At 48.5% G+C, this 27,175-nt stretch overlaps 1 protein-coding gene across 2 annotated transcripts in view; it reads right to left on the bottom strand.

Annotated features, from left to right (window-relative positions):
- KCNB1 (potassium voltage-gated channel subfamily B member 1) overlaps positions 1-16,586 on the bottom strand; it is a 171,884-nt gene extending 155,298 nt beyond the window's left edge. The window contains exons 1-3 of one of the 2 annotated variants that reach the window (XM_040437703.1): positions 16,470-16,562; positions 12,123-12,176; positions 4,016-4,690 (exon numbers count right to left, since the gene is read on the bottom strand). In XM_040437703.1, coding sequence (XP_040293637.1) covers positions 4,016-4,582 — 567 coding nt within the window. In that variant the 5' untranslated portion in view covers positions 4,583-4,690; positions 12,123-12,176; positions 16,470-16,562. Of the gene's footprint in view, positions 1-4,015; positions 4,691-12,122; positions 12,177-16,469 lie in introns of both variants that reach the window. The other variant, XM_040437704.1, reaches the window with a different exon arrangement.
- Positions 16,587-27,175: the final 10,589 nt, after the last annotated feature.

Here is a 27,175-nt window from a genome sequence, read left to right on the forward strand (position 1 = left end):
TTTCATACACTACTCCAGGATTTCATACACTGCACCAGGATTTCACACATTGCACCAGGATTTCACACATTGCACCAGGATTTCATACACTACTCCAGTTCATACAATGAACCAGGAGTTCATACACTGCAACAGGATTTCATACAGTACTCCAGGAGTTCATACACTGCACCAGGATTTCATACACTACTCCAGGAGTTCATACACTGCACCAGGATTTCATACACTAATCCAGTTCATACACTGCACCAGGAGTTCATACACAACACCAGGATTTCATACACTACTCCCGGAGTTCATGCACTATTCCAGGAGTTCATGCACTACTCCAGGAGTTCATGCACTACTCCAGGAGTTCATACACTGAACCAGGATTGCATACACTGCATCAGGAGTTCATGCACTACTCCAGGAGTTCATTCACTACTCCAGGAGTTCATACACTGCAGCAGGATTTCATACACTGCATCAGGAGTTCATACACTGCATCAGGAGTTCATATACTGCACCAGGAGTTCATACACTACTCCAGGATTTCATACCCTGCACCAGGAGTTCATACTCTGCACCAGGATTTCATACACTACTCCAGGATTTCATACACTGCACCAGGATTTCATACACTACTCCAGGATTTCATACACTGCACCAGGATTTCATACACTACTCCAGTTCATACACTGCACCAGGAGTTCATGCACTGCACCAGGAGTTCATACACTACTCTAGGAGTTCATACAGTACTCCAGGAGTTCATACACTGCACCATGATTTCATACACTACTCCAGGAGTTCATACATTGCACCAGGATTTCATACACTGCATCAGGATTTCATGCACTACTCCAGGATTTCATGCACTACTCTAGGAGTTCATACACTGCAGCAGGATTTCATACACTGCATCAGGAGTTCATACACTGCACCAGGATTTCATACTCTACTCCAGGAGTTCATACACTACTCCAGGAGTTCATACACTGCACCAGGATTTCATACACTACTCCAGGAGTTCATACACTGCACCATGATTTCATACACTACTCCAGGAGTTCATACACTGCACCAGGATTTCATACACTGCATCAGGAGTTCATGCACTACTCCAGGATTTCATGCACTACTTCAGGAGTTCATACACTGCACCAGGATTTCATACACTACTCCAGGAGTTCATACACTGCACCAGGAGTTCATACACTGCATCAGGATTTCATACACTACTCCATGATTTCATACACTACTACAGGACTTCATACACTGCACCAGGAGTTCATACACTGCACCAGGATTTCATACACTACTCCAGGATTTAATACACTGCACCAGGATTTCACACATTGCACCAGGATTTCACACATTGCACCAGGATTTCATACATTACTCCAGTTCATACAATGAACCAGGAGTTCATACACTGCAACAGGATTTCATACAGTACTCCAGGAGTTCATACGCTGCACCAGGATTTCATACACTACTCCAGGAGTTCATAGACTGCACCAGGATTTCATACACTACTCCAGGAGTTCATACAATACTCCAGGAGTTCATACACTGCACCAGGATTTCATACACTACTCCAGGAGTTCATACATTGCACCAGGATTTCATACACTGCATCAGGATTTCATGCACTACTCCAGGATTTCATGCGCTACTCTAGGAGTTCATACACTGCAGCAGGATTTCATACACTGCATCAGGAGTTCATACACTGCACCAGGATTTCATACTCTACTCCAGGAGTTCATACACTACTCCAGGAGTTCATACACTGCACCAGGATTTCATACACTACTCCAGGAGTTCATACACTGCACCATGATTTCATACACTACTTCAGGAGTTCATACACTGCACCAGGATTTCATACACTGCATCAGGAGTTCATGCACTACTCCAGGATTTCATGCACTACTTCAGGAGTTCATACACTGCACCAGGATTTCATACACTACTCCAGGAGTTCATACACTGCACCAGGAGTTCATACACTGCATCAGGATTTCATACACTACTCCATGATTTCATACACTACTACAGGACTTCATACACTGCACCAGGAGTTCATACACTGCACCAGGATTTCATACACTACTCCAGGATTTCATACACTGCACCAGGATTTCACACATTGCACCAGGATTTCACACATTGCACCAGGATTTCATACATTACTCCAGTTCATACAATGAACCAGGAGTTCATACACTGCAACAGGATTTCATACAGTACTCCAGGAGTTCATACGCTGCACCAGGATTTCATACACTACTCCAGGAGTTCATAGACTGCACCAGGATTTCATACACTACTCCAGGAGTTCATACAATACTCCAGGAGTTCATACACTGCACCAGGATTTCATACACTACTCCAGTTCATACACTGCACCAGGAGTTCATACACTACACCAGGATTTCATACACTACTCCAGGAGTTCATGCACTACTCCAGGAGTTCATACACTGCACCAGGATTGCATACACTGCATCAGGAGTTCATGCACTACTCCAGGATTTCATGCACTACTCCAGGAGTTCATACACTACTCCAGGAGTTCATACACTGCAGCAGGATTTCATACACTGCATCAGGAGTTCATACACTGCACCAGGAGTTTCATACACTACTCCAGGAGTTCATACACTACTCCAGGATTTCATACCCTGCACCAGGAGTTCATACTCTGCACCAGGATTTCATACACTACTCCAGGATTTCATACACTGCGCCAGGATTTCATACACTACTCCAGTTCATACACTGCACCAGGAGTTCATACACTACACCAGGATTTCATATACTACTCCAGGAGTTCATACAGTACTCCAGTAGTTCATACATTGCATCAGGAGTTCATGCACTACTCCAGGAGTTCATACACTGCACCAGGAGTCCATACATTGCACCAGGATTTCATACACTACTCCAGGATTTCATACACTACTCCATACACTGCACCAGGAGTTCATACACTGCACCAGGATTTCATACACTACTCTATGAGTTCATACTATGCACCAGGATTTCATACACTACTCCAGGAGTTCATACACTACTCCAGGAGTTCATACACTGCACCATGATTTTATACACTACTCCAGGAGTTCATACACTGCACCAGGATTTCATACACTGCATCAGTTCATGCACTACTCCAGGATTTTATACACTACTCCAGGAGTTCATACACTGCATCAGGAGTTAATGCACTACTCCAGGAGTTCATACACTGCATCAGGAGTTCATGCACTATTCCAGGAGTTCATACATTGCACCAGGATTTCATACACTACTCCAGGAGTTCATACACTGCATCAGGAGTTCATACACTGCACCAGGAGTTCATGCACTATTCCAGGAGTTCATACATTGCACCAGGATTTCATACACTACTCCAGGAGTTTATGCACTACTCCAGGAGTTCATACAGTACTCCAGGAGTTCATACACTGTATCAGGAGTTCATACACTACTCCAAGAGTTCATACACTGCACCAGGAGTTCATACACTACTCCAGGAAATTATACACTGCATCAGGAGTTCATGCACTACTTCAGGATTTCATACACTACTCCAGGAGTTCATGCACTACTCCAGGAGTTCATACACTGCATCAGGAGTTCATGCACTACTCCAGGAGTTTATACACTGCACCAGGATTTCATACACTGCATCAGGAGTTCATGCACTACTCCAGGATTTCATACAGTACTCCAGGAGTTCATACACTGTATCAGGAGTTAATGCACTACTCCAGGAGTTCATACAGTACACCAAGATGTCATACTTGGAAGGAAGATAATACATTGCCCCAGGAGATCATACACTGTTTGAAGATCCTGTCAGTATCCTGCCCTATTGAACAAACTCTGTGCATGAGCTCCTACCACAGGGTGATGAATACACTAACTGCCCTGAATCCCATACACTGCCCTGTAGATCATGGCCCTGCAGCCCTCTGGCCACCTCCTGCAGTCCTGTCGCCCAGCATGCTGCAGCTCCTACCTTGGCTGCTACAGACGAGTTGGGCTTCTCCAGCAGGTCCCACAGTCTCTTGCGCTTGTCGGCGCAGCAGGTGTTGTCGAACTCCTCGCCCTCGCGCTCCCGCAGGGTCTCGGCCTCGCGCTTGAGCTCCTCGTTCATCTGCTCCTTCTTCTGGTGGTACCGCGCCTGGCAGCACGACTCCAGGTAGATCTCATCGATGCCCCAGTAGTCGAGCTCCTGGCTGAAGGACAGCGCGCACATCTCCTCCATCATGTGCAGCTTGCCAGTGCGGTAGAAGTTCAGGATGGACGTGAAGGCGCCCGGGTGACGGTCAAAAAAGTACTCGTTCTCCTCTAGGCTGTAGTCGTCGCAGATCTCCATCAGGACCTCGTGGGTGTTGCAGTCCCGCAGCTTCCCTAGCCGGGTGCGCGGGAGTCGGTCCAGGGTGCGCCACAGGACCTCATGGGCCAGACCCCCGACGTTCAGCTTCACTCGCCGGGAGCAGGCCTTGCTGCGCACAATGTCCATGGGCTCCGGCGGCAGGGAGGCGGTGGAGCGGGAGCCCGGCTTGTTCATCCAGCCCGGCATCCTGGCGTTGCTGTGCGGGCTTGGCGCTCACCTGTGTCCCTTCACCTCCATCCTGACAACAGCAGCACAAGGACGGGCGACTGCGGGGACATCTCCCTCAGCGGTGACCTAGAAGATAAGCGGAGCAGCTTTACCGCTAATCACCAGTCACAGTAATCAGCTCAGCGGCAGCCGGGCGCTGTCCACACCGAGAGGTGCTGAACCTGCTCCGTGTCTGCCCTGCCCGGGGAGGAGGCAGAGAGGGGGCGTCCGGGGCAGAGGGGGAGTCCGGGGCAGAGAGGGGGAGTCCAGGGGACTGCTCGGGGCAGAGAGGGGGAGTCCGGGGGACTGCTCGGGGCAGAGAGGGGGAGTCCGGGGGACTGCTCGGGGCAGAGAGGGGGAGTCCGGGAGACTGCTCGGGGCAGAGAGGGGGAGTCCGGGGGACTGCTAGGGGCAGAGAGGGTGCGTCTGTGGGACTGCTAGGGGCAGAGAGGGGGAGTCCGGGGGACTGCTCGGGGCAGAGAGGGGGAGTCCGGGGCAGAGAGGGGGCGTCCGGGGGACTGCTCGGGGCAGAGAGGGGGCGTCCGGGGGACTGCTCGGGGCAGAGAGGGGGCGTCCGGGGCAGAGAGGGGGAGTGTGGGGCAGAGAGGGGGAGTCCGGGGCACTGCTCGGGGCAGAGAGGGGGAGTCCGGGACAGAGAGGGGGAGTCCGGGACAGAGAGGGGGAGTCCGGGGCAGAGAGGGGGACTGCCTGGGGCAGAGAGGGGCACTGCTCGGGGCAGAGAGGGGGAGTCCGGGGCAGAGAGGGGGAGTCCGGGGCAGAGAGGGGGAGTGCTCGGGGCAGAGAGGGGGAGTCCGGGGCAGAGAGGGGGAGTCCGGGGCAGAGAGGGGGAGTCCGGGGCACTGCTCGGGGCAGAGAGGGGGAGTCCGGGACAGAGAGGGGGAGTCCGGGGCAGAGAGGGGGACTGCTCGGGGCAGAGAGGGGCACTGCTCGGGGCAGAGAGGGGGAGTCCGGGGCAGAGAGGGGGAGTCCGGGGCAGAGAGGGGGAGTCCGGGGCACTGCTCGGGGCAGAGAGGGGGAGTCCGGGACAGAGAGGGGGAGTCGGGGGGACTGCTCGGGGCAGAGAGGGGGAGTCCGGGGCACTGCTCGGGGCAGAGAGGGGGAGTCCGGGGCACTGCTTGGGGCAGAGAGGGGGCGTCTGGGGGACTGCTCGGGGCAGAGGGCGAGTCCGGGGCACTGCTCTGGGCAGAGAGGGGGAGTCCGGGGGACTGCTCGGGGCAGAGGAGAAGCAATACTGAGGATGGCTCTGTACAGAGAAGAGATAATACTGAGGATGGCTCTGAGAAGACACAAGGTAGTAACACTGAGGACTGCTATGCATAAGAAGAGGGTAAAACTGAGAGCAGTGCTTTTTACAGAGAAGGGGTAACTGAGAGACCAGCACTCCTAGCAAGGAATACTGCAGACTGCTGTGTCAAGGGTGGAGGTAACACTGGTAGAATTGCTCTGCACAGGGAGTGGGTAACACTAAGGACTGCTCTATGGATGCACAGTATGAATAATGCAGGTATTACTGCTCTGCTTCTGGCCTACAATATCTGTAGAGATTGTGTTGCAGAGTACAACAGGTATCATTACTAGGTTTCTGCCCTGTAGCTACAAATTGCAAAGTGGATTACTACAGATACTATTACTCTGCTGCTGACTTATGCTATGGATACAGATTGTAGGGTACTACATGTATCATGACTACACCACAGTTATTTATTCTGGGTAAATTATGACTGGTGATATCTGCCCTGTACACTATAAATACATATTGGGGCATGTAGTACTACAGGAGAAAATACTATGTTACCCTCATACAGTATAACAAGGGTGTGTACAAGTATAAGTACTAGGTTAGCCCATACAATATATGAACATATTGGGGTGTCTAGTACTACAGGTATCATTAGTGTATTACCTCTGTTTACTATATGAATTGTGGAAGGAGGGGGCACACCAATAAATACAAATAATCCAAGGAGGTGGTTTGAAATAGTACAGAACAAGACAGACCCAAGAAAGGGTCAAAAGAACCACCCTATGAATGCACATCCAACAATATCCATGGATAAAAATATATATAAAGTTTATTAGACAACACCAAAAGACAGACACATAAAAAAATTGTATACAATGTGAACGTGTCGGTAACAGAATAAAACCGACACATGCAGAATCCACTGATCAGGACATACAATATATACCAGCTATACACAATATCAACCTATAAATAACATGAAGACAATGTTAAGTAAGATGAGGCCACTGATGAATAAAAGCAGACCACAATAAGGTCAAGTAGTGAGAGCCCAAACCTGTATGAGCAGTTGGTACAGTGGATCTGAAAGAATGAGAGATGCCCAACGCGTATCGCCGGCGCAGTCCGGCTTCCTCAAGGGTAATGAGCCCAATGTCAGTGCATCATATATATACAAAAAATAAGATCAAACAATTAAGCATAATATAATTCACCTGTGAGATGGGAGTGTGGGAGCGCAGCAGCATGCCAGGTGACGAGCAGCGACATGTGCAAACAAGCGGATCGCGGACCGGAAATGCAAGAATTCTGTCTTTTGGTGTTGTCTAATAAACTTTATATATATTTTTATCCATGGATATTGTTGGATGTGCATTCATAAGGTGGTTCTTTTGACCCTTTCTTGGGTCTGTCTTGTTCTGTTTACTATATATACATATTGGAGCATGTAATACTATAGGTAACATTAATAGGTAAACTTAGTCCACTTAAAATATTTAGTAGGGATCGATTGATACCAATAATTTGTGAATTTTCAGGCCGATAGCCGATAATTTATACCGATATTCTGGGAATTTTCATTTAAAAAAAAAAAAAATCCTACACAAATCTGCTGAAAATTAATATGTTTATTGTTAACGTGTTTTTTTTTAATCTTTATTTTTCATTTATACTTAATTTTTTATTTTTTTTTACTAACTTTTAGCCCCCTTAGGGACTAGAACCCTTGTCCTATTCACCCTGATAGATCTCTATCAGGGTGAATAGGATCTCACACTGTCCCTGATGCTCTGTGCTTTGTGCACACAGCATCATGGAGCTTATCATGGCAGCCAGAGCTTCAATAGCGTCCTGGCTGCCATGGTAACCGATCGGAGCCCCAGGATTACACTGCTGGGGCTCCGATCGGAGGAGCAGGGGAGAGAGGGGATCCTGTGGCCACTGCCACCAATGATTAAAACTGGGGGGGCTTGGGTGGGGGGCGCACTGCGCCACCAATGTTTTTAATACTGGGGTGGGGGGCGCACTGCCACCAATGATTAATACTGGGGGGCTTGGGGGGGCGCACTGCGCCACCAATGAAGAGAAATCTCTCACTTATTCATATACAGGAGGCGGGAGCTGGCTGCAGAATCACATAGCTGGCTCCCGACCTCTATGAGCGGTAGCTGCGATCCGCGGCACCTGAGGGGTTAACTACCGCAGATCGCAGCTACCGCTCATAGAGGTCGGGAGCCGGCTATGTGATTCTGCAGCCAGCTCCCGCCTCCTGTATATGAATGAATGAGAGATTTCTCTTCATTGGTGGCGCAGCGGCCACAGCCCCTCCCCTTCTCTTGCCCTCTCTCCTCTCACTGGCTGCAGCAGCATCACAGGGGGAGGGAGACACTGCTTCCTTCTCCCCTGTGCTGCTGAGGGAACACGGAGAGTGCTGACAGCGCTGCGATCCTTGTCCCCCATACGTTATCAGAATATCGGCAAAATAGATGCCGATACCGATAACGGTCAAAATACTGAATATCGCCTGATAATATCGGTAAAACCGATAATCGGTCGATCCCTAATATTTAGGCATGTAGTACTACAGAAAATTCACTGAATGTAGGATACTAAAGTATTATGTTTCAATATCAAATGTGCTCACGGTACTGAGAAACGTTGAAAGGAAGTAAAACTTCAAACTTTTATTAGATATACATTACATACATCTTTCCTCTTTTAATGTATATCTAATAAAAGTAAGAAGTTTTACTTCCTTTCAATGTTTCTCAGTACCGTGAGCACATGTAGTACTACAGGCATCACTATATCTACTAATTGGGCGGCATGGTATTACAGACATCACTGTGTGCGCTCAACCCACTATAAACCCATTTTGGGGGTGTAGAACTACAGAGCTATCATTCCTGTATTACCTCCATACATTATATATACACTGACCAAAAATATAAACACAACACTTTCGGTTTTGCTCCCATTTTGCATTAGCTGAACTCAAAGATCTGAAACATTTTCTACATACACAAAAGACCCATTACTCTCCAATATTGTTCACAAATCTGTCTAAATCTGTGTTAGTGAGCACTTCTCCTTTGCCGAGATATTCCATCCCACCTCACAGGTGTGGCATATCAAGGTGCTTAGACTGCCCACAATAAAATCAATGTGTCCTACAACCAGCGGCAAGTATGCCTTCATCAAAACCTGTTGATGAAGGCATACTTGCCGCTGGTTGTAGGACACATTGATTTGATGTAATAAAACATCATAACTAATTATCAAGACACGACTGCTGGGATTTCTTCTACATTACAAGTGGAGATTGCTCCTATCCTGTGCGGCGTGCACTGAGCGAGTGCTGGCTGATCCATTTTCTTGCCCACAATAAAAGTCCACTCTGAAATGTGCACAGTTTTGCCTTACTGGGAGGGGGGGGGGGGGTTAGAAAACCAGTCAGTATCTGGTGTGGCCACCATTTGCCTCACGCAGTGCAACACATCTCCGTCGCATAGAGTTATTCAGGTTGTTGATTGTGGCCTGTGGAATGTTGGTCCACTCATCTTCAATAGCTGAATAACTGGAACACGCTGTCGTATATGCCGATCCAGAGCATCCCAAACATGCTCAATGGGTGACATGTCTGGTGAGTATGCTGGCCATGCAAGAATGGGATGTTTTCACCTTCCAGGAATTGTGTACAGATCCTTGCAATATGGGGCCGTGCATTATCATGCTGCAACATGAGGTGATGGCCGTGGATGAATGGCACAACAATGGGCCTCAGGATCTCCTCACGGTATCTCTGTGCATTCAAAATGCCATCAATAAAATGCACCTGTGTTCGTTGTCCATAACATACGCCTGCCCATACCATAACCCCAACGCCACCATGGGCTACTCGATCCACAACGTTGACGTCAGCAAACCGCTCACCCACACAACGCCACACACGCTGTCTGCCATCTGCCCTGAACAGTGAAAACCGGGACTCATCTGCGAACAGAACGCCTCTCCAATGTGCCAGACGCCATAGAGTGTGAGCATTTGCCACTCAAGTGGGTTACGACGATGAACTGCAGTCAGGTCCAGACCCCAATGAGGTGCAGATGAGCTTCCCTGAGACAATTTCTGACAGTTTGTGCAGAAATTCTTTGGTTATGCAAACCGATTGTTGCTGCAGCTGTCCGGGTGGCTGGTCTCAGACGATCATGGAGGTGAACGTCGTTGGGCTGGTGTGGTTACACATGGTCTGCGGGTGTGAGGCCAGTTGGATGTACTGCCAAATTCTCTGAAACGCCTTTGGAGACAGTTTATGGTAGAGAAATGAACATTCATTGCACAGGAAACAGCTCTGGTAGACATTCCTGCAGTAAGCATGCCAATTGCACGCTCCCTCAAACGTTGCGACATCTGTGGCATTGTGCAGTGTGATCAAACTGCACATTTCAGAGTGGCCTTCTATTGTGGGCAGTCTAAGGCACACCTGTGCAATATTCATGCTGTCTAATCAGCACCTTGATATGCCACCCCTGTGAGGTGGAATGGATTATCTCGGCAAGGGAGAAGTGCTCACTAACACAGATTTAGACAGATTTGTGAACAATATTGGAGAGTAATGGGTCTTTTGTGTATGTAGAAAATGTTTCAGATCTTTGAGTTCAGCTCATGCAAAATGGGAGCAAAACTGAAAGTGTTGCGTTTATATTTTTAGTCAGTGTACATATTGGGGACTATAATACTACATATATCATTACTATGATACTTCGGTATACTTTATGTACATTATGGGGTGTGCAGTACAACAGGAATCATTACTTTGTTACCTCCATACACTATACATGCCTTCAGTACACTATGGCCTCCAGGAAGGTATATTTAGTTGTGTGAGGGGAGAGTAGTGTCCATGTCCAGTCCTGTGAGGAGAGAGTAGTGTCCATATTTAGTCCTGTATGGTAAGAGTAGTGTCCATGTCCAGTCCTGTGAGTGGAGAGTAGCGTCCATATCCAGTCCTGTGAGGGAAGAGAAGTGTCCATGTCCAGTCCTGTGAGGGGAAATTAGTGTCCATGTTCAGTCCTGTGAAGGGACAATAGTGTCCATGTCCAGTCCTGTGTCGGAAGAGTAGCGTCCATGTGTAGTTCTGTGAAGGGAGAGCAGTGTCCATGTCCAGTCCTGTGAGGGGAGAGTAGCATCCATGTCATGTACTGTGGGGGAGAGTAGTGTCCATGTTCAGTCCTGTATGGGAAGAGTAGCATCCATGTATAGTCCTGTGAGAAGAGAGAAGTGTCCATGCCCAGAACTGTGAGGGAAGAGTAGTATCCATGTCCAGTCCTGCGAGGGGAGAGTAGTGTCCATGTTCAGCCCTGTGAAGGGACAATAGTGTCCATGTCTAGTCCTGTGAAGGGAGAGTAGTGTCCATGTCCAGTCCTGTATGGAAAGAGTAGTGTCCATGTCCAGTCCTGTGAAGAGACAGTAGTATCCATGTCCAGTCCTGTGAATAGGCAGTAGTGCCCATGTCCAGTCCTGTGAAGGGAGAGTAGCATCCATGTCCAGTCCTGTTAAGGGTGAGTAGCGTCCATGTCCAGTAGTGCGGCGAAGAGTATTGTCCATGTCCAGTCCTATGAAGGGAGAGTAGCATCCATATCCAGTCCTGTGAGGGAAGAGTAGTGTCCATGTCCATTCCTGTGAGGGGAGAGTAGTGTTCACGTCCAGTCCTGTGAAAGCAGAGTAGCATCCATATCCAGTCCTGTATGGGAAGAGTAACATCCATGTCCAGTCCTGTGAGGAGAGAGTAGCGTCCATGTCCAGTCCTGTATGGGAAGAGTAACATCCATGTCCAGTCCTGTGAGGGAAGAGTAGTGTCCATGTCTAGTCCTGTATGGGAAGAGTAGTGTCCATGTCCAGTCCTGTATGGGAAGACAAGCATCCATGTCCAGTCCTGTATGGGAAGAGAAGTGTCCATGTCCAGTCCTGTGAGGGGAGAGTAGCGTCCATGCCTAGTCCTGTGTGGGGAGAGTAGCGTCCATGCCCAGTTCCGTGTGGGGAGAGTAGTGTCCATGTCCAGTCCTGTGAGGGGAGAGTAGTTTCCATGTCCAGTCCTGTGGAGGAGAGAAGCGTCTGTCACGAACATGCGGGTGTGAACCCACTGTGCCACGTGTCCTACCTCCTCTAAAGTCGTTGTCTAAGTGAACCCCTCGATCTTCACAGTACCCCTGATAGTGGGGATAGACTTTCCCGAGGGGAACACCAGGTAGCTACCTCTTGAGGAGGATAGGCACACGAGGCAGCTGGTCCACGCGGATCAGGAGGCACCTGAGGAAGGTAACAGAGGAACAGGCGTTGTCAGCAGGCTGATTAGTTACCAGGAGCAACAGGATGAGGCAGAGGCAAAGTCAGACAGTCAATAGGTCAGGGCAGGTCAGGCAATCTTGATCGGCAACAGGAGAGTCAAGGCAAGCAGGCAGGGATCGAACAGGTAGCAGAGTCCAGGAACACAAGTACGAGTCAGGAACAAAGGAACACACAGATATCAGGAACCTTAGCAGGACACAAGGACCTTGACACTGAGGCATCTGGGAAGGGGGGCTAAGCCACTTATATATGGGCAGGAGGGCTTAGATTGGTTGGCGAGGTCACATGATCAAACCCATAAAACAAAGGAAGTGACGCGCGTCGGCCCTTAAGTAAATGCTGCAGGAAAAAAGCATCAAGCATGCTGTGGCCAGGGCTGAAACGAAACACTGGCGGCAGATCACAGCTGAACACGGCGACCAGGAGCGCGGCGGTAAGCAGCGGAACCGCGGCGCACAGCAGCCGCTGTTACAGTGTCCATGTCCAGTCCTGTGAAGGGAGAGTAGTGTCCATGTCCAGTCCTGTGCAGGGAGAGTAGCGGCCATATCTAGTCCTGTGAATTGAAAGTAGTGTCTATGTCTAGTCTTATGAGGGAAGAGTAGTGTCCATGTCCAGTCCTGTATGGGAAGAGTAGTGTCCATGTTCAGTATTGTGAGGGGAGAGTAATGTCCATGTTCAGTACTGTGAGAGGACAGTAGTGTCCATGTCCAGTCCTGTATGGGAAGAGTAGCGTCTATGTCCAGTCCTGTGAGGGGAGAGTAGTTTCCATTTACAGTCCTGTATGGGAAGAGTAGCGTTCAGTAGCGCCCATGTCCAGTCCTGTATGGGAAGAGTAGTGACCATGTCCAGTCCTCTATGGGAAGAGTAGTGTCCATGTCCATTCCTGTATGGGATGAGTAGTGTCCATGTCCGGTCCTTTGGGGGAACGTTACGCCATGTCCAGTCTTGTGAGGGGAAAGTAGTGTCCATGTCCAGTCCTGTAGAGGAGTGTAGTGTCCATGTCCAGTCCTGTGAGGGGAGGGTAGTGTCCATGCCCAGTCCTGTGAGGGGAGAGTAGTTTCCATTTACAGTCCTGTATGGGAAGAGTAGCGTTCAGTAGCACCCATGTCCAGTCCTGTATGGGAAGAGTAGTGTCCATGTCCAGTCCTCTATGGGAAGAGTAGTGTCCATGTCCATTCCTGTATGGGATGAGTAGTGTCCATGTCCGGTCCTGTGGGGGAACGTTACGCCATGTCCAGTCTTGTGAGGGGAAAGTAGTGTCCATGTCCAGTCCTGTGAGGAGAGAGTAGCATCCATGTCCAGTCCTGTGAGGAGAGAGAGGCGTCCATGTCCAGTCCTGTGAGGAGAGAGTAGCGTCCATGTCCAGTCCTATATGGGAAGAGTAGTGTCCATGTCCAGTGCTGTATGGGAAGAGTAGCATCCATGTGTAGTCCTATGAGGGGAGAGTAGTGTCCATGTCCAGTCCTGTAAGGGAAGAGTAATATCCATGACCAGTCCTATGAGGGGAGAGTACTGTCCATGTCCAGTCCTGTGAGGGGAGAGTAGCGTCCATGTCCAGTCCTGTGAAGAGAGAGTAGCGTCCATGTCCAGTCCTGTGAAGAGAGAGTAGCGTCCATGTCCAGTCCTGTGAGGGGAGGGTAGTGTCCATGTCCAGTCCTGTGAGGGGAGGGTAGTGTCCATATCCAATCCTGTGAGGGGAAAGTAGTGTCCATGTCCAGTCCTGTGAGGGGAGGGTAGTGTCCATATATAATCCTGCGAGGGGAGAATAGCGTTCATGTCTAGTCCTGTGAAATGAAAGTAGTGTCCATGTCCAGTCTTATCAGGGAAGAGTAGTGTCCATGTCCAGTCCTGTATGGGAAGAGTAGTGTCCATGTCCAGTACTGTAAGGGGAGAGTAATGTCCATGTCCAGTCCTATGAGGGGAGAGTAGTGTCCATGTCCAGTCCTGTGGAGGAGAGTAGTGTCCATGTCCAGTCCTGTGAGGGGAGAGTAGTGTTCATGTCCAGTCCTGTGAGAAAAGAGTAGTGTCCATGTCCAGTCCTGTGAGGGGAGAGTAGCGTCCAAGTCTAGTCCTGTGTCGGAAGAGTAGTGTCCATGTCCAGTCCTGTATGGGAAGAGTAGCATCCATATCCAGTCCTGTGAAGGGAGAGTAGTGTCGATGTCCAGTCCTGTGAAGGGAGAGTAGCGTCCATGTCTAGTCTTGTGAGGGGAGAGTAGTGTCCATATCTAGTCCTGTAAAGGGAGAGTAGTGTCCATGTCCAGTCCTGTGGTGGAGAATAGTGTCCATGTCCAGTCCTGTATGGGAAGAAGTAGTGTCCATGTCCAGTCTTATAAGGGAAAAGTAGTGTCCATGTCAAGTCCTGTATGGGAAGAGTAGTGTCCATGTCCAGTCCTGTATGGGCAGAGTAGTGTCCACGTCCAGTCCTGTGAGGCGAAAGTAGCGTCCATGTTCAGTCCTGTGAGGGGAGAGTAGTGTCCATGTGCAGTCCTGTGAGGGGAGGGTAATGTCCAAGTCCAGTCCTGTGAGGGGAGAGTAGTGTCCACGTCCAGTCCTGTGAGGGGAGAGTAGTTTCCATGTCCAGTCCTGTATGGGAAGAGTAGTGTCCATGTCAAGTCCTGTGAGGGGAGAGTAATGTCCAAGTCCAGTCCTGTGAGGGAAGAGTAGTGTCCATGTCAAGTCCTGTGATGGGAGAGTAGTGTCCACGTCTAGTCCTGTGAGGGGAGAGTAGTGTCCATGTGCAGTCCTATGGGGGAGAGTAGTGTCCACGTCCAGTCCTGTGAGGGGAGAGTACTGTCCATGTGCAGTCCTGTGAGGCGAGAGTAGTGTCCACGTCCAGTCCTGTGAGGGGAGAGTAGTGTCCACATCCAGTCCTGTGAGGGGAGAGTAGTGTCCACGTCCAGTCCTGTGAGGGGAGAGTAGTGTCCATGTCCAGTCCTGTGAGGGGAGAGTAGTGTCCATGTGCAGTCCTATGGGGGAGAGTAGTGTCCACGTCCAGTCCTGTGAGGGGAGATTAGCGTCCATGTGCAGTCCTATGGGGGAGAGTAGTGTCCACGTCCAGTCCTGTGAGGGGAGAGTTCTGTCCACGTCCAGTCCTGTGAGGGGAGAGTACTGTCCACATCCAGTCCTGTGAGGGGAGAGTAGCGTCCATGTGCAGTCCTATGGGGGAGAGTAGTGTCTATGTCCAGTCCTGTGAGGGTAGCGTAGTGTCCATGTGCAGTCCTATGGGGGAGAGTAGTGTCCACGTCCAGTCCTGTGGGGGAAGAATAGTGTCCACGTCCAGTCCTGTGAGGGGAGAGTAGTGTCCACGTCCAGTCCTGTGAGGGGAGAGTAGCGTCCATGTGCAGTCCTATGGGGGAGAGTAGTGTCCACGTCCAGTCCTGTGAGGGGAGATTAGCGTCCATGTGCAGTCCTATGGGGGAGAGTAGTGTCCACGTCCAGTCCTGTGAGGGGAGAGTTCTGTCCACGTCCAGTCCTGTGAGGGGAGAGTACTGTCCACATCCAGTCCTGTGAGGGGAGAGTAGCGTCCATGTGCAGTCCTATGGGGGAGAGTAGTGTCCATGTCCAGTCCTGTGAGGGGAGAGTAGTGTCCACGTCCAGTCCTGTGAGAGGAGATTAGCGTCCATGTGCAGTTCTATGGGGGAGAGTAGTGTCCACGTCCAGTCCTGTGAGGGGAGAGTAGTGTCCACGTCCAGTCCTGTGAGGGGAGAGTAGTGTCCACGTCCAGTCCTGTGAGGGGAGAGTAGTGTCCACGTTCAGTCCTGTGAGGGGAGAGTAGTGTCCACGTCCAGTCCTGTGAGGGGAGAGTAGTGTCCACGTCCAGTCCTGTGAGGGGAGAGTAGTGTCCACGTCCAGTCCTGTGAGGGGAGAGTAGTGTCCATGTGCAGTCCTATGGGGGAGAGTAGTGTCCACGTCCAGTCCTGTGAAGGAAAAGGGGTTAGTGTACGGGCCACCTGTTGGAGTTCTAGGCCTCTTCCCATCTATCTGGGTAGATGGTGGTGGCCATCTTGGGGTGTCCTGATAGTGGGGCGCGCACACAGCTGTATTCCGGCTGCTGCAGCACAATGGTCTGTCAGTCACGCAGGATGGGATGACGGCCTCGCACATTGGGCTCCTACCTGCCACAATGTCAACAAAACGTAGCTTCCCAGCAACAACGGGGAATGCAGGAGGCTGCGCCGCCGCTCGTCACATGTCCCCGCCGCCCGCTGAATACATACACCCTGCGCCCAGTGTAAAGTCCACAGGCTGCCGTACCTCATGCACAGGGTGAAGATGACGGGCGCAGCATCCAGGCGCCCCCGCTGTGCTGATGCTGCTCCCTGCCTCCGGCTCCTTCAGGCCTCTCTCCGCTCGCGCTGCTCCCAGATTTTCATGTTTCTGCAGGTTCCTGATGGAAATCAACAAGTCGGAGGCTTCACCTCCTTCTCCTCTCTGCATCCAGCTATGACTCCCTCACAGATGCAACCTTAAGCTGTCAAGTGAAGAGAGGACAGTAGCGCTCCCTGCAGGCGGGAGCACGGCCCTGCTGCACCCTTTCCTGCCTGGGAGAAGTTCTGCTCTCTGTAGAGCAGTGTCTATGGCCCAGCAGCTGGTGCTCCTCCTCATCATTACATACTGCCAATGCTGACTGCCTATAGTCGCTGTGTGCCAGTGATCTGAGCTAGGGTATCATCTACCATGTTACCAGCGCCCAGTCGGTCACAATCCATTGTACCTGCATCAATAGACGCTGCGATTATCGTTGGTGATACTAGGATGGTTGGTCATGCGGTTAATTATCACGGTACTTAATGGGTGGCTTTTAGTCTTGGCGTTGACAGTCCTCCATCTGTAGCCACAGTCCAGGGTTTTGTCCCTGCTGCTTCCATGACGTCCTTGGTCTTGGCAGATGATGTCAGCTTCCTTTCACATCCATTTGTCTTGGACCTTCATAGTAAACCATTAAATAATACTGGAAGTCACGTGAATTTAGCAGCAGATCAATGGCAGCGCCCCCTCCTTTTCGCCCCACAAAAGATCTGATTTTCCGTGTTTGTCATACTTATGGTGGAAGTCAATTACACATCCTAGAAGCAGTGACATGATTGTGACTCCACACCTACAGGGAGCACACCTGTCTCCTAGCCCACCATTCTCACAGTGTGGCTTTTCTACCCAGACTACCACCTGTACACTCAGCCAACCCCTAGGACAATGGCCCAGACTGACTAACCTGGACCAACCAATGGAACCTTGAGGTATCAGTCCATTCTCTACCATTGGAGGTCCACCTGAACACAAGTTCTTGAGTTGTTGAGGGTAAACTAATGCAATCCATAAAGAGCATGGAGCAGAAGACTGTAATAAATACAATATCAAATGGAGCACAATCCGTGAAGGTGGTCAGTCAGTCTGAGAGAAGGTACATCAGCATAGAATTCCAGTTCCAACATAAGGCAAGGTATTCTGCCTCTCCACACAGGGCCTGATGAACAAACTGCCCTTCACAAATGACTTGATTCATGCCTTACACTTCGCTCCAGATCACTGACCGTTGCACCTATATAAAACCCCCCTTCGTCCACACCTACTCCACTTGCTCAATTTTTTCCCGCTTATTCCACCACCTTTCTTTGCCTCTCACCCAGGGGCGGATTAGGAACATAAAGCGGCCCTGGAAAAAAACTAAAAGTGGCCCCATTTTGTAGTCTGGTACAAATTGACAGAACATTATACTACCCCAGCAGAGCTAAATACCACAGTGCATCACAATATACTGCCCCAGCAGCACTAAATACATCACTAAGGACTGCCATTGGTTGGCCAAAAGGAGGGCTCAGGCTAATCCTCCCCTGCTCTCACCTCCTCTAGACATCCTGAAGCTGGCAACCATCTGGTCACTGTCGTTTGTTTAACCCCATGATTGATTATTTCAGAACCCCTCAGATGGTTCCATACAGCCCTGGCCTGACCCCCTCTTTGGACCTCAGGTTTTTGTGACCCACCAGAGGATCCTCTAGTGGGCCCAATCTCTGACAATAATGGACTCTTAATAAAACAGGGCCCTTAAAGTCCGACATACACAGAGGGTGGGCCCTCAGAATCATTTCCTCTGGTGGGCCCAAGGGACACCGGGTATTCAAATCCTTTCCATTCTACTGATCCCATACTTCCTGACGGTCTGCAATATCCTACTAGACCTACATTATCTCAGAGCTTACCGCCTCATTTTCTTCAGCACATTTCCCTTTATAAGACCACCCTTGACACTTCCCTCAAAGTAAACCTAAAGAGAGATCTAGTATGCGGAGCCACCCTTCTTTCTGGTGTCTCTCTATCTGACAGGAGAAAGGGATCAGGTACGAAGGGACACTACACTGTTCAGTGGCCGCAAGATAAAACAATGACAGCAATAGAAAAGTGCCCCCAGTGGCTACATTGTCATCATTTCTCCAACCGTCATTATTTTGGGAGGAAGTCTGGACCCTGGGATGGAAGATGGCACCCTGAGAGAGTCCAATAATAGACATGGTGTCAGTCTCTGTTATTGGTCACCGAGCATCAGAGTCAGCGAGACCTGCTGTTTTTGCATTGTGTATGTTTTATAGTAAACCCCCCCCCACCACCATTGCTGAAGATTTTTTCTCGATGTTAGTAGATGATCAGCAGATATGAAATGCTGGCGGCAGCTTATGACCCACATTCACCCGGGCGGCTGCAGGAAATCGCTGTCCTCTGCCGTTAATGAATTCACAAAGGTTCCTTTTAATGATGAATGATTACACTGTAGGCGCCATGAGGAGCAACGTTTGCTAAATGATTTCGAGTAAAAAAGACACGCTACGTGAGCAGAGAACGCTATTGTGAAGACGTGGTGTGTGGCCATTGTTCTGAGCACTTATCTCTGCCTCCATATGTTGTAGTCACTGTTCCCAGGTGGACACCTTTCTTTTACCGCCATTTAATCAGCAAGACCCTGACAGGAGAAGATAGGATGGCAAGATGTTGTGTGCGTGATCCAGGGACCATTCTGTGAGGTCTACACCTCGCCAAGGGTGTACGTACCACAGAGGGTGCCAATGCAGCTGCTGTGGGGTCATTAAAAGAGGAGGCCCAGCTGGACATCAGGCAGGGGAAGCACATCATCTTGTCTGCAGCAGCTAGTGGACCTAGGCTGCAAGAGTCGTCTGACATATAGCCAGCCTCAGAGGTGGACACCAGCAGGTCTTGTGATCAGGTCATTAAAGGGCACCTGTCAGCAGATTTGTACCTATGAAACTGGCTGACCTATTGTATGTGCGCTTGGCAGCTGAAGGCATCTGTGTTAGTCCCATGTTCATGTGTGCCCGCATTGCTGAGAAAAATTGTGTTTTAATATATGCAAATGAGTCTCTAGGAGCAACGGGGGCGTTGCCGTTACACCTGAAAGCTATGATCTCTCTGCAACTGCTGTGGCCTCTCTATTTTGACTGACAGGGCCAGGCAAGCTTGATCACCAGAGGCGTAGCTATAGGGGAAGCAGGAGTAACAGCTGCTACGGGGCCCAAACTCAAAAGAGGCCCACCCGGGAGTATTATAGAATGACATTATATACAGTGACATGACATACATTTTATACATGTAGGAAACAGATGGAGCGGCTGCCTCGCCTGGTCTGAGAGAGCTATGTTGACTAACCGCAGGAGTGAGGGTTGGCACGGGAGGATGGTGGGGGCATTCAAAAGTTAGCTGTGGGGCCCAGTCTGTTTTAGTTACGCCACCGGTGATCACATTTAGGGTCCATTCACACGTCCGTATGTGTTTTGCGGATCCGGACATCGTCAATGTGCATTCCGCATTTTGCGGACCGCACATTGCCGGCACTCTCATAGAAAATGCCTTCTCTTGTCTGGACAAGAATAGGACATGTTCTATTTTTTTGCGGAACGGAAGTGCGGATCCACAAATGCGGACGCGGACAGCACATTTCGGCCCCATTGAAAATGAATGGGTCCGCACCTGTTCCGCAAAATTGCGGAACGGATGCGGACCCATTTTGCGGACGTGTGAATGGACCCTTACACTGCCTGGCCCTGTGAATCAATAAGAAGAGGATGCGGCAGTTGAAAAGAAAGTAAATTATGTTTTAATATATGCAAATGAGCCTCTTGGTGTAATGGCAACTAGAGGCTCATTTGCATATATTAAAACATAATTTTTCTGAGCAACGCGGGCACATATGAACATGGATCGAACATGGGACATCCTCAGGATGAAGACACAGTTGAAATCAGGTTGTGTCACAGCGTTCCCAGGACAGTTGCCAAAATCTGGCAGTGTTCCGATGGATCTGGGACAGCTCCATGGTATGTATATATCAGGGACTATTTTCTATGCAGGTGAGGAACGTTTTAATAGGAGCTAATTGCAATGCATCCTAGGGGATGCAGGTGCTTGATGAAGTGCCGCCCACCCACAGAAAGGAGAAAAGTTCTCAAATATGCGAGTAGTAAACATTTTTAAATGTGTGGTATGACCCCTTTAAAGGGGTTGTCCCATCTTAACATTTATGGCATATCACTATAGAATATGCAACAAATACATCCAGGACCCGCTCCTATTTCCAGACCAGGGCCCCCCAAGTGAATGACAGATGCCGAGAAAATTGGATCTCCCAAAGCGGTAAACAGAATGGCATAGCCTAACGATATGCCATAAATGTTGAGATGGGACAACCCCTTTAACCACTTCAGCCCCCAGTGCTTAAACACCCTGAAAGACCAGGCCACTTTTTACACTTCTGACCTACACTACTTTCACCGTTTATTGCTCGGTCATGCAACTTACCACCCAAATGAATTTTACCTCCTTTTCTTCTCACTAATAGAGCTTTCATTTGGTGGTATTTCATTGCTGCTGACATTTTTACTTTTTTTGTTATTAATCGAAATTTAACGATTTTTTTGCAAAAAAATGACATTTTTCACTTTCAGTTGTAAAATTTTGCAAAAAAAACGAGATCCATATAGAAATTTTGCTCTAAATTTATAGTTCTACATGTCTTTGATAAAAAAAAAATGTTTGGGTAAAAAAAAAAATGGTTTGGGTAAAAGTTATAGCGTTTACAAACTATGGTACAAAAATGTGAATTTCCGCTTTTTGAAGCAGCTCTGACTTTCTGAGCACCTGTCATGTTTCCTGAGGTTCTACAATGGCCAGACAGTACAAACACCCCACAAATGACCCCATTTCGGAAAGTACACACCCTAAGGTATTCGCTGATGGGCATAGTGAGTTCATAGAACTTTTTATTTTTTGTCACAAGTTAGCGGAAAATGATGATTTTTTTTTTTTTCTTACAAAGTCTCATATTCCACTAACTTGTGACAAAAAATAAAAACTTCTATGAACTCACTATGCCCATCAGCGAATACCTTGGGGTCTCTTCTTTCCAAAATGGGGTCACTTGTGGGGTAGTTATACTGCCCTGGCATTCTAGGGGCCCAAATGTGTGGTAAGGAGTTTGAAATCAAATTCTGTAAAAAATGACCTGTGAAATCCGAAAGGTGCTCTTTGGAATATGGGCCCCTTTGCCCACCTAGGCTGCAAAAAAGTGTCACACATCTGGTATTGCCGTACTCAGGAGAAGGTGGGGAATGTGTTTTGGGGTGTCATTTTACATATACCCATGCTGGGTGAGATAAATATCTTGGTCAAATGCCAACTTTGTATAAAAAAATGGGAAAAGTTGTCTTTTGCCAAGATATTTCTCTCACCCAGCATGGGTATATGTAAAATGACACCCCAAAACACATTCCCCACCTTCTCCTGAGTACGGAGATACCAGATGTGTGACACTTTTTTGCAGCCTAGGTGGGCAAAGGGGCCCATATTCCAAAGAGCACCTTTCGGATTTCACAGGTCATTTTTTACAGAATTTGATTTCAAACTCCTTACCACACATTTGGGCCCCTAGAATGCCAGGGCAGTATAACTACCCCACAAGTGACCCCATTTTGGAAAGAAGAGACCCCAAGGTATTTGCTGATGGGCATAGTGAGTTCATGGAAGTTTTTATTTTTTGTCACAAGTTAGTGGAATATGAGACTTTGTATGAAAAAAAAAAAAAAAAAATCATCATTTTCCACTAACTTGTGACAAAAAATAAAAAATTCTAGGAACTCTCCATGCCCCTCACGGAATACCTTGGGGTGTCTTCTTTCCAAAATGGGGTCACTTGTGGGGTAGTTATACTGCCCTGGCATTTTCCAGGGGCCCTAATGTGTGGTAAGTAGGTAAATGACCTGTGAAATCCTAAAGGTGCTCTTTGGAATATGGGCCCCTTTGCCCACCTAGGCTGCAAAAAAGTGTCACACATGTGGTATCGCCGTATTCAGGAGAAGTTGGGGAATGTGTTTTGGGGTGTCATTTTACATATACCCTTGCTGGGTGAGAGAAATATCTTGGCAAAAGACAACTTTTCCCATTTTTTTATACAAAGTTGGCATTTGACCAAGATATTTCTCTCACCCAGCATGGGTATATGTAAAATGACACCCCAAAACACATTCCCCAACTTCTCCTGAGTACGGCGATACCAGATGTGTGACACTTTTTTGCAGCCTAGATGCGCAAAGGTGCCCAAATTCCTTTTAGGAGGGCATTTTTAGACATTTGGATACCAGACTTCTTCTCACGCTTTGGGGCCCCTAGAATGCCAGGGCAGTATAAATACCCCACATGTGACCCCATTTTGGAAAGAAGACACCCCAAGGTATTCAATGAGGGGCATGGCGAGTTCATAGAAATTTTTTTTTTTTGGCACAAGTTAGCGGAAATTGATATTTTTAATTTTTTTCTCACAAAGTCTCCCGTTCCGCTAACTTGGGACAAAAATTTAAATCTTTCATGGACTCAATATGGCCCTCACGGAATACCTGGGGGTGTCTTCTTTCCGAAATGGGGTCACATGTGGGGTATTTATACTGCCCTGGCATTCTAGGGGCCCTAAAGCGTGAGAAGAAGTCTGGAATTTAAATATCTAAAAAATTTTACGCATTTGGTTTCCGTGAGGGGTATGGTGAGTTCATGTGAGATTTTATTTTTTGACACAATTTAGTGGAATATGAGACTTTGTAAGAAAAAAAAAAAAAAATTCCGCTAACTTGGGCCAAAAAAATGTCTGAATGGAGCCTTACAGAGGGTGATCAATGACAGGGGGGTGATCAATGACAGGGGGAGTGATCAATGACAGGGGTGGTGATCAATGACAGGGGTGGTGATCAATGACAGGGGTGGTGATCAGGGAGTCTATATGGGGTGATCACCACAGTCATTGATCATGCCCCTGTAAGGCTTCATTCAGACGTCCGGATGCGTTTTGCGGATCGGATCCATCTATCAGTGCATCCGTAAAAATCATGCGGACATCTGAATGGAGCTTTACAGGGGGTTGATCAATGACAGGGGTGTAATCAATGACAGGGGGGTGATCAGGGAGTCTATATGGGGTGATAACCACAGTCATTGATCACGCCCCTGTAAGGCTTCATTCAGACGTCCGGATGCGTTTTGCGGATCGGATCCATCTATCAGTGCATCCGTAAAAATCATGCGGACATCTGAATGGAGCTTTACAGGGGGGTGATCAGGGAGTCTATATGGGGTGATCACCACAGTCATTGATCACGCCCCTGTAAGGCTTCATTCAGACGTCCGGATGCGTTTTGCGGATCGGATCCATCTATCAGTGCATCCGTAAAAATCATGCGGACATCTGAATGGAGCTTTACAGGGGGTTGATCAATGACAGGGGTGTAATCAATGACAGGGGGGTGATCAGGGAGTCTATATGGGGTGATCACCACAGTCATTGATCATGCCCCTGTAAGGCTTCATTCAGACGTCCGGATGCGTTTTGCGGATCGGATCCATCTATCAGTGCATCCGTAAAAATCATGCGGACATCTGAATGGAGCTTTACAGGGGGGTGATCAGGGAGTCTATATGGGGTGATCACCACAGTCATTGATCATGCCCCTGTAAGGCTTTATTCAGACGTCCGGATGCGTTTTGCGGATCCGATCCATCTATCAGTGCATCCGTAAAAATCATGCGGACATCTGAATGGAGCTTTACAGGGGGGTAATCAATGACAGGGGGGGTGATCACCACAGTCATTGATCATGCCCCTGTAAGGCTTCATTCAGACGTCCGGATGCGTTTTGCGGATCGGATCCATCTATCAGTGCATCCGTAAAAATCATGCGGACATCTGAATGGAGCTTTACAGGGGGGTGATCAGGGAGTCTATATGGGGTGATCACCACAGTCATTGATCATGCCCCTGTAAGGCTTTATTCAGACGTCCGGATGCGTTTTGCGGATCGGATCCATCTATCAGTGCATCCGTAAAAATCATGCGGACATCTGAATGGAGCTTTACAGGGGGGTGATCAGGGAGTCTATATGGGGTGATCACCACAGTCATTGATCATGCCCCTGTAAGGCTTCATTCAGACGTCCGGATGCGTTTTGCGGATCCGATCCATCTATCAGTGGATCCGTAAAAATCATGCGGACGTCTGAATGGAGCTTTACAGGGGGTTGATCAATGACAGGGGGGTAATCAATGACAGGGGGGTGATTAGGGAGTCTATATGGGGTGATCAGGGGTGATCAGGGGCTAATAAGGGGTTAATAAGTGACGGGGGGGGGGGGTGTAGTGTAGTGGTGCTACTTTACTGAGCTACCTGTCTCCTCTGGTGGTCGATCCAAACAAAGGGGACCACCAGAGGACCAGGTAGCAGGTATATTAGACGCTGTTATCAAAACAGCGTCTAATATACCTGTTAGGGGTTAAAAAAAACACATCTCCAGCCTGCCAGCGAACGATCGCCGCTGGCAGGCTGGAGATCAACTCTCTTACCTTCCGTTCCTGTGAGCGCGCGCGCCTGTGTGCGCGCGTTCACAGGAAATCTCGGCCATCGCGAGATGACGCATATATGCGTGACTCTGCGCAGGGCTGCCACCTCCGGAACGCGATCCTGCGTTAGGCGGTCCGGAGGTGGTTAAAGGGCATCTGTCAGCACCTTTGTACCTATGATACTGGCTGACCGGTTACATGTGCACTTGGCAGCTGAAGTCATCTGTGTTGGTCCCATGTTCATATGTGCCCACATTGCTGAGATGTGACCGCTGGGGACCCTGTGTTCCCCTTTTTAAATCAAGCAGCAGTCATGCATGTGCACAGAAATTATCCCCTATCTGAGCACATTCACCTGAAGATTGTGGCTTAGGTAGAAGTTGCAGACTGTCCCACTGGTGCTCCTCCCTCCTCACACCCATGCTCACTCATCTCCAGCTCTCCAGAATCCGGGACTGTGCTAAACATCCCATTGCTCTGCATGTTGCTTCAGTTCCTCACCACATGGGCAGCAGCGATAGTCGTAGTATATTACAGTGTACTACAGGGAATCACCTCATATCATATACAACCAAGACTCAATGTCTTATGTATCACCTGGAATACATGGAGGCCAACGTTACAGTACAGTGCAGAAAGCACCAGCTGCCGCCTCTGGCACTCGTCCTGGGAGCTCTGCCACCTGCTGATGTTCTGATCAGCAGCTCAGAACTCTGACCAGTTCCTGGTCTCCGGCCTCCTCAGGGTTGTCAATGACACTCCTCCCAGAGCCTCCTTCACTCTCACTCTGACTCCACCACCACATATGGCCGCTGATGAGAACATAGGATGTGCCAGGCAGTGCACGCACCATGTCCTCTAATTGGAACTTCTACTAACCTGGGCAATAGTGAAGCTAAAAGTTAGTATCGAACCGGGAATCATAATATGGAAAAAGTATTGAGACTTCAATACCCAGTGCAACCATATAGATGAATAGAAAAGAAACTTTGTTTTATATTTAATGCCTCTTTCTCCACTTATCAGGTTCTCCCCTTCCTTACCCCTCCTAAACCAACAGAACTTACTGTCAGCTCACTAAAGGATCAGATTACATGCTGTCCATAGAAGTCTTTGAAAAGGGGAGGGGGATAAGGAGTGAAGTGACATATAATTGACAAATATACAGTACAGACCAAAAGTTTGGACACACCTTCTCATTCAAAGAGTTTTCTTTATTTTCATGACTATGAAGACATCAAAACTATGAATTAACACATGTGGAATTATATACATAACAAACAAGTGTGAAACAACAGAAAATATGTCATATTCTAGGTTCTTCAAAGTAGCCACCTTTTGCTTTGGTTACTGCTTTGCACACTCTTGGCATTCTCTCGATGAGCTTCAAGAGGTAGTCCCCTGAAATGGTCTTCCAACAGTCTTGAAGGAGTTCCCAGAGATGCTTAGCACTTGTTGGCCCTTTTGCCTTCACTCTGCGGTCCAGCTCACCCCAAACCATCTCGATTGGGTTCAGGTCCGGTGACTGTGGAGGTCAGGTCATCTGGCGCAGCACCCCATCACTCTCCTTCATGGTCAAATAGCCCTTACTTTCAAAGTTTTCCCAATTTTTCGGCTGACTGACTGACCTTCATTTCTTAAAGTAATGATGGCTACTCGTTTTTCTTTACTTAGCTGCTTTTTTCTTGCCATAATACAAATTCTAACAGTCTATTCAGTAGGACTATCAGCTGTGTATCCACCTGACTTCTCCTCAACGCCACTGATGGTCCCAACCCCATTTATAAATGGGGTTGGGAAAAAGAAATCCCACTTATTAAACCTGACAGGGCACACCTGTGAAGTGAAAACCATTTCAGGGGACTACCTCTTGAAGCTCATCAAGAGAATGCCAAGAGTGTGCAAAGCAGTAATCAAAGCAAAAGGTGGCTACTTTGAAGAACCTAGAATATGACATATTTTCAGTTGTTTCACACTTGTTTGTTATGTATATAATTCCACATGTGTTAATTCATAGTTTTGATGCCTTCAGTGTGAATCTACAATTTTCATAGTCATGAAAATAAAGAAAACTCTT

Source organism: Bufo bufo, chromosome 6 (genome assembly GCF_905171765.1).
Source record: "Bufo bufo chromosome 6, aBufBuf1.1, whole genome shotgun sequence".
NCBI lineage: Eukaryota > Metazoa > Chordata > Amphibia > Anura > Bufonidae > Bufo > Bufo bufo.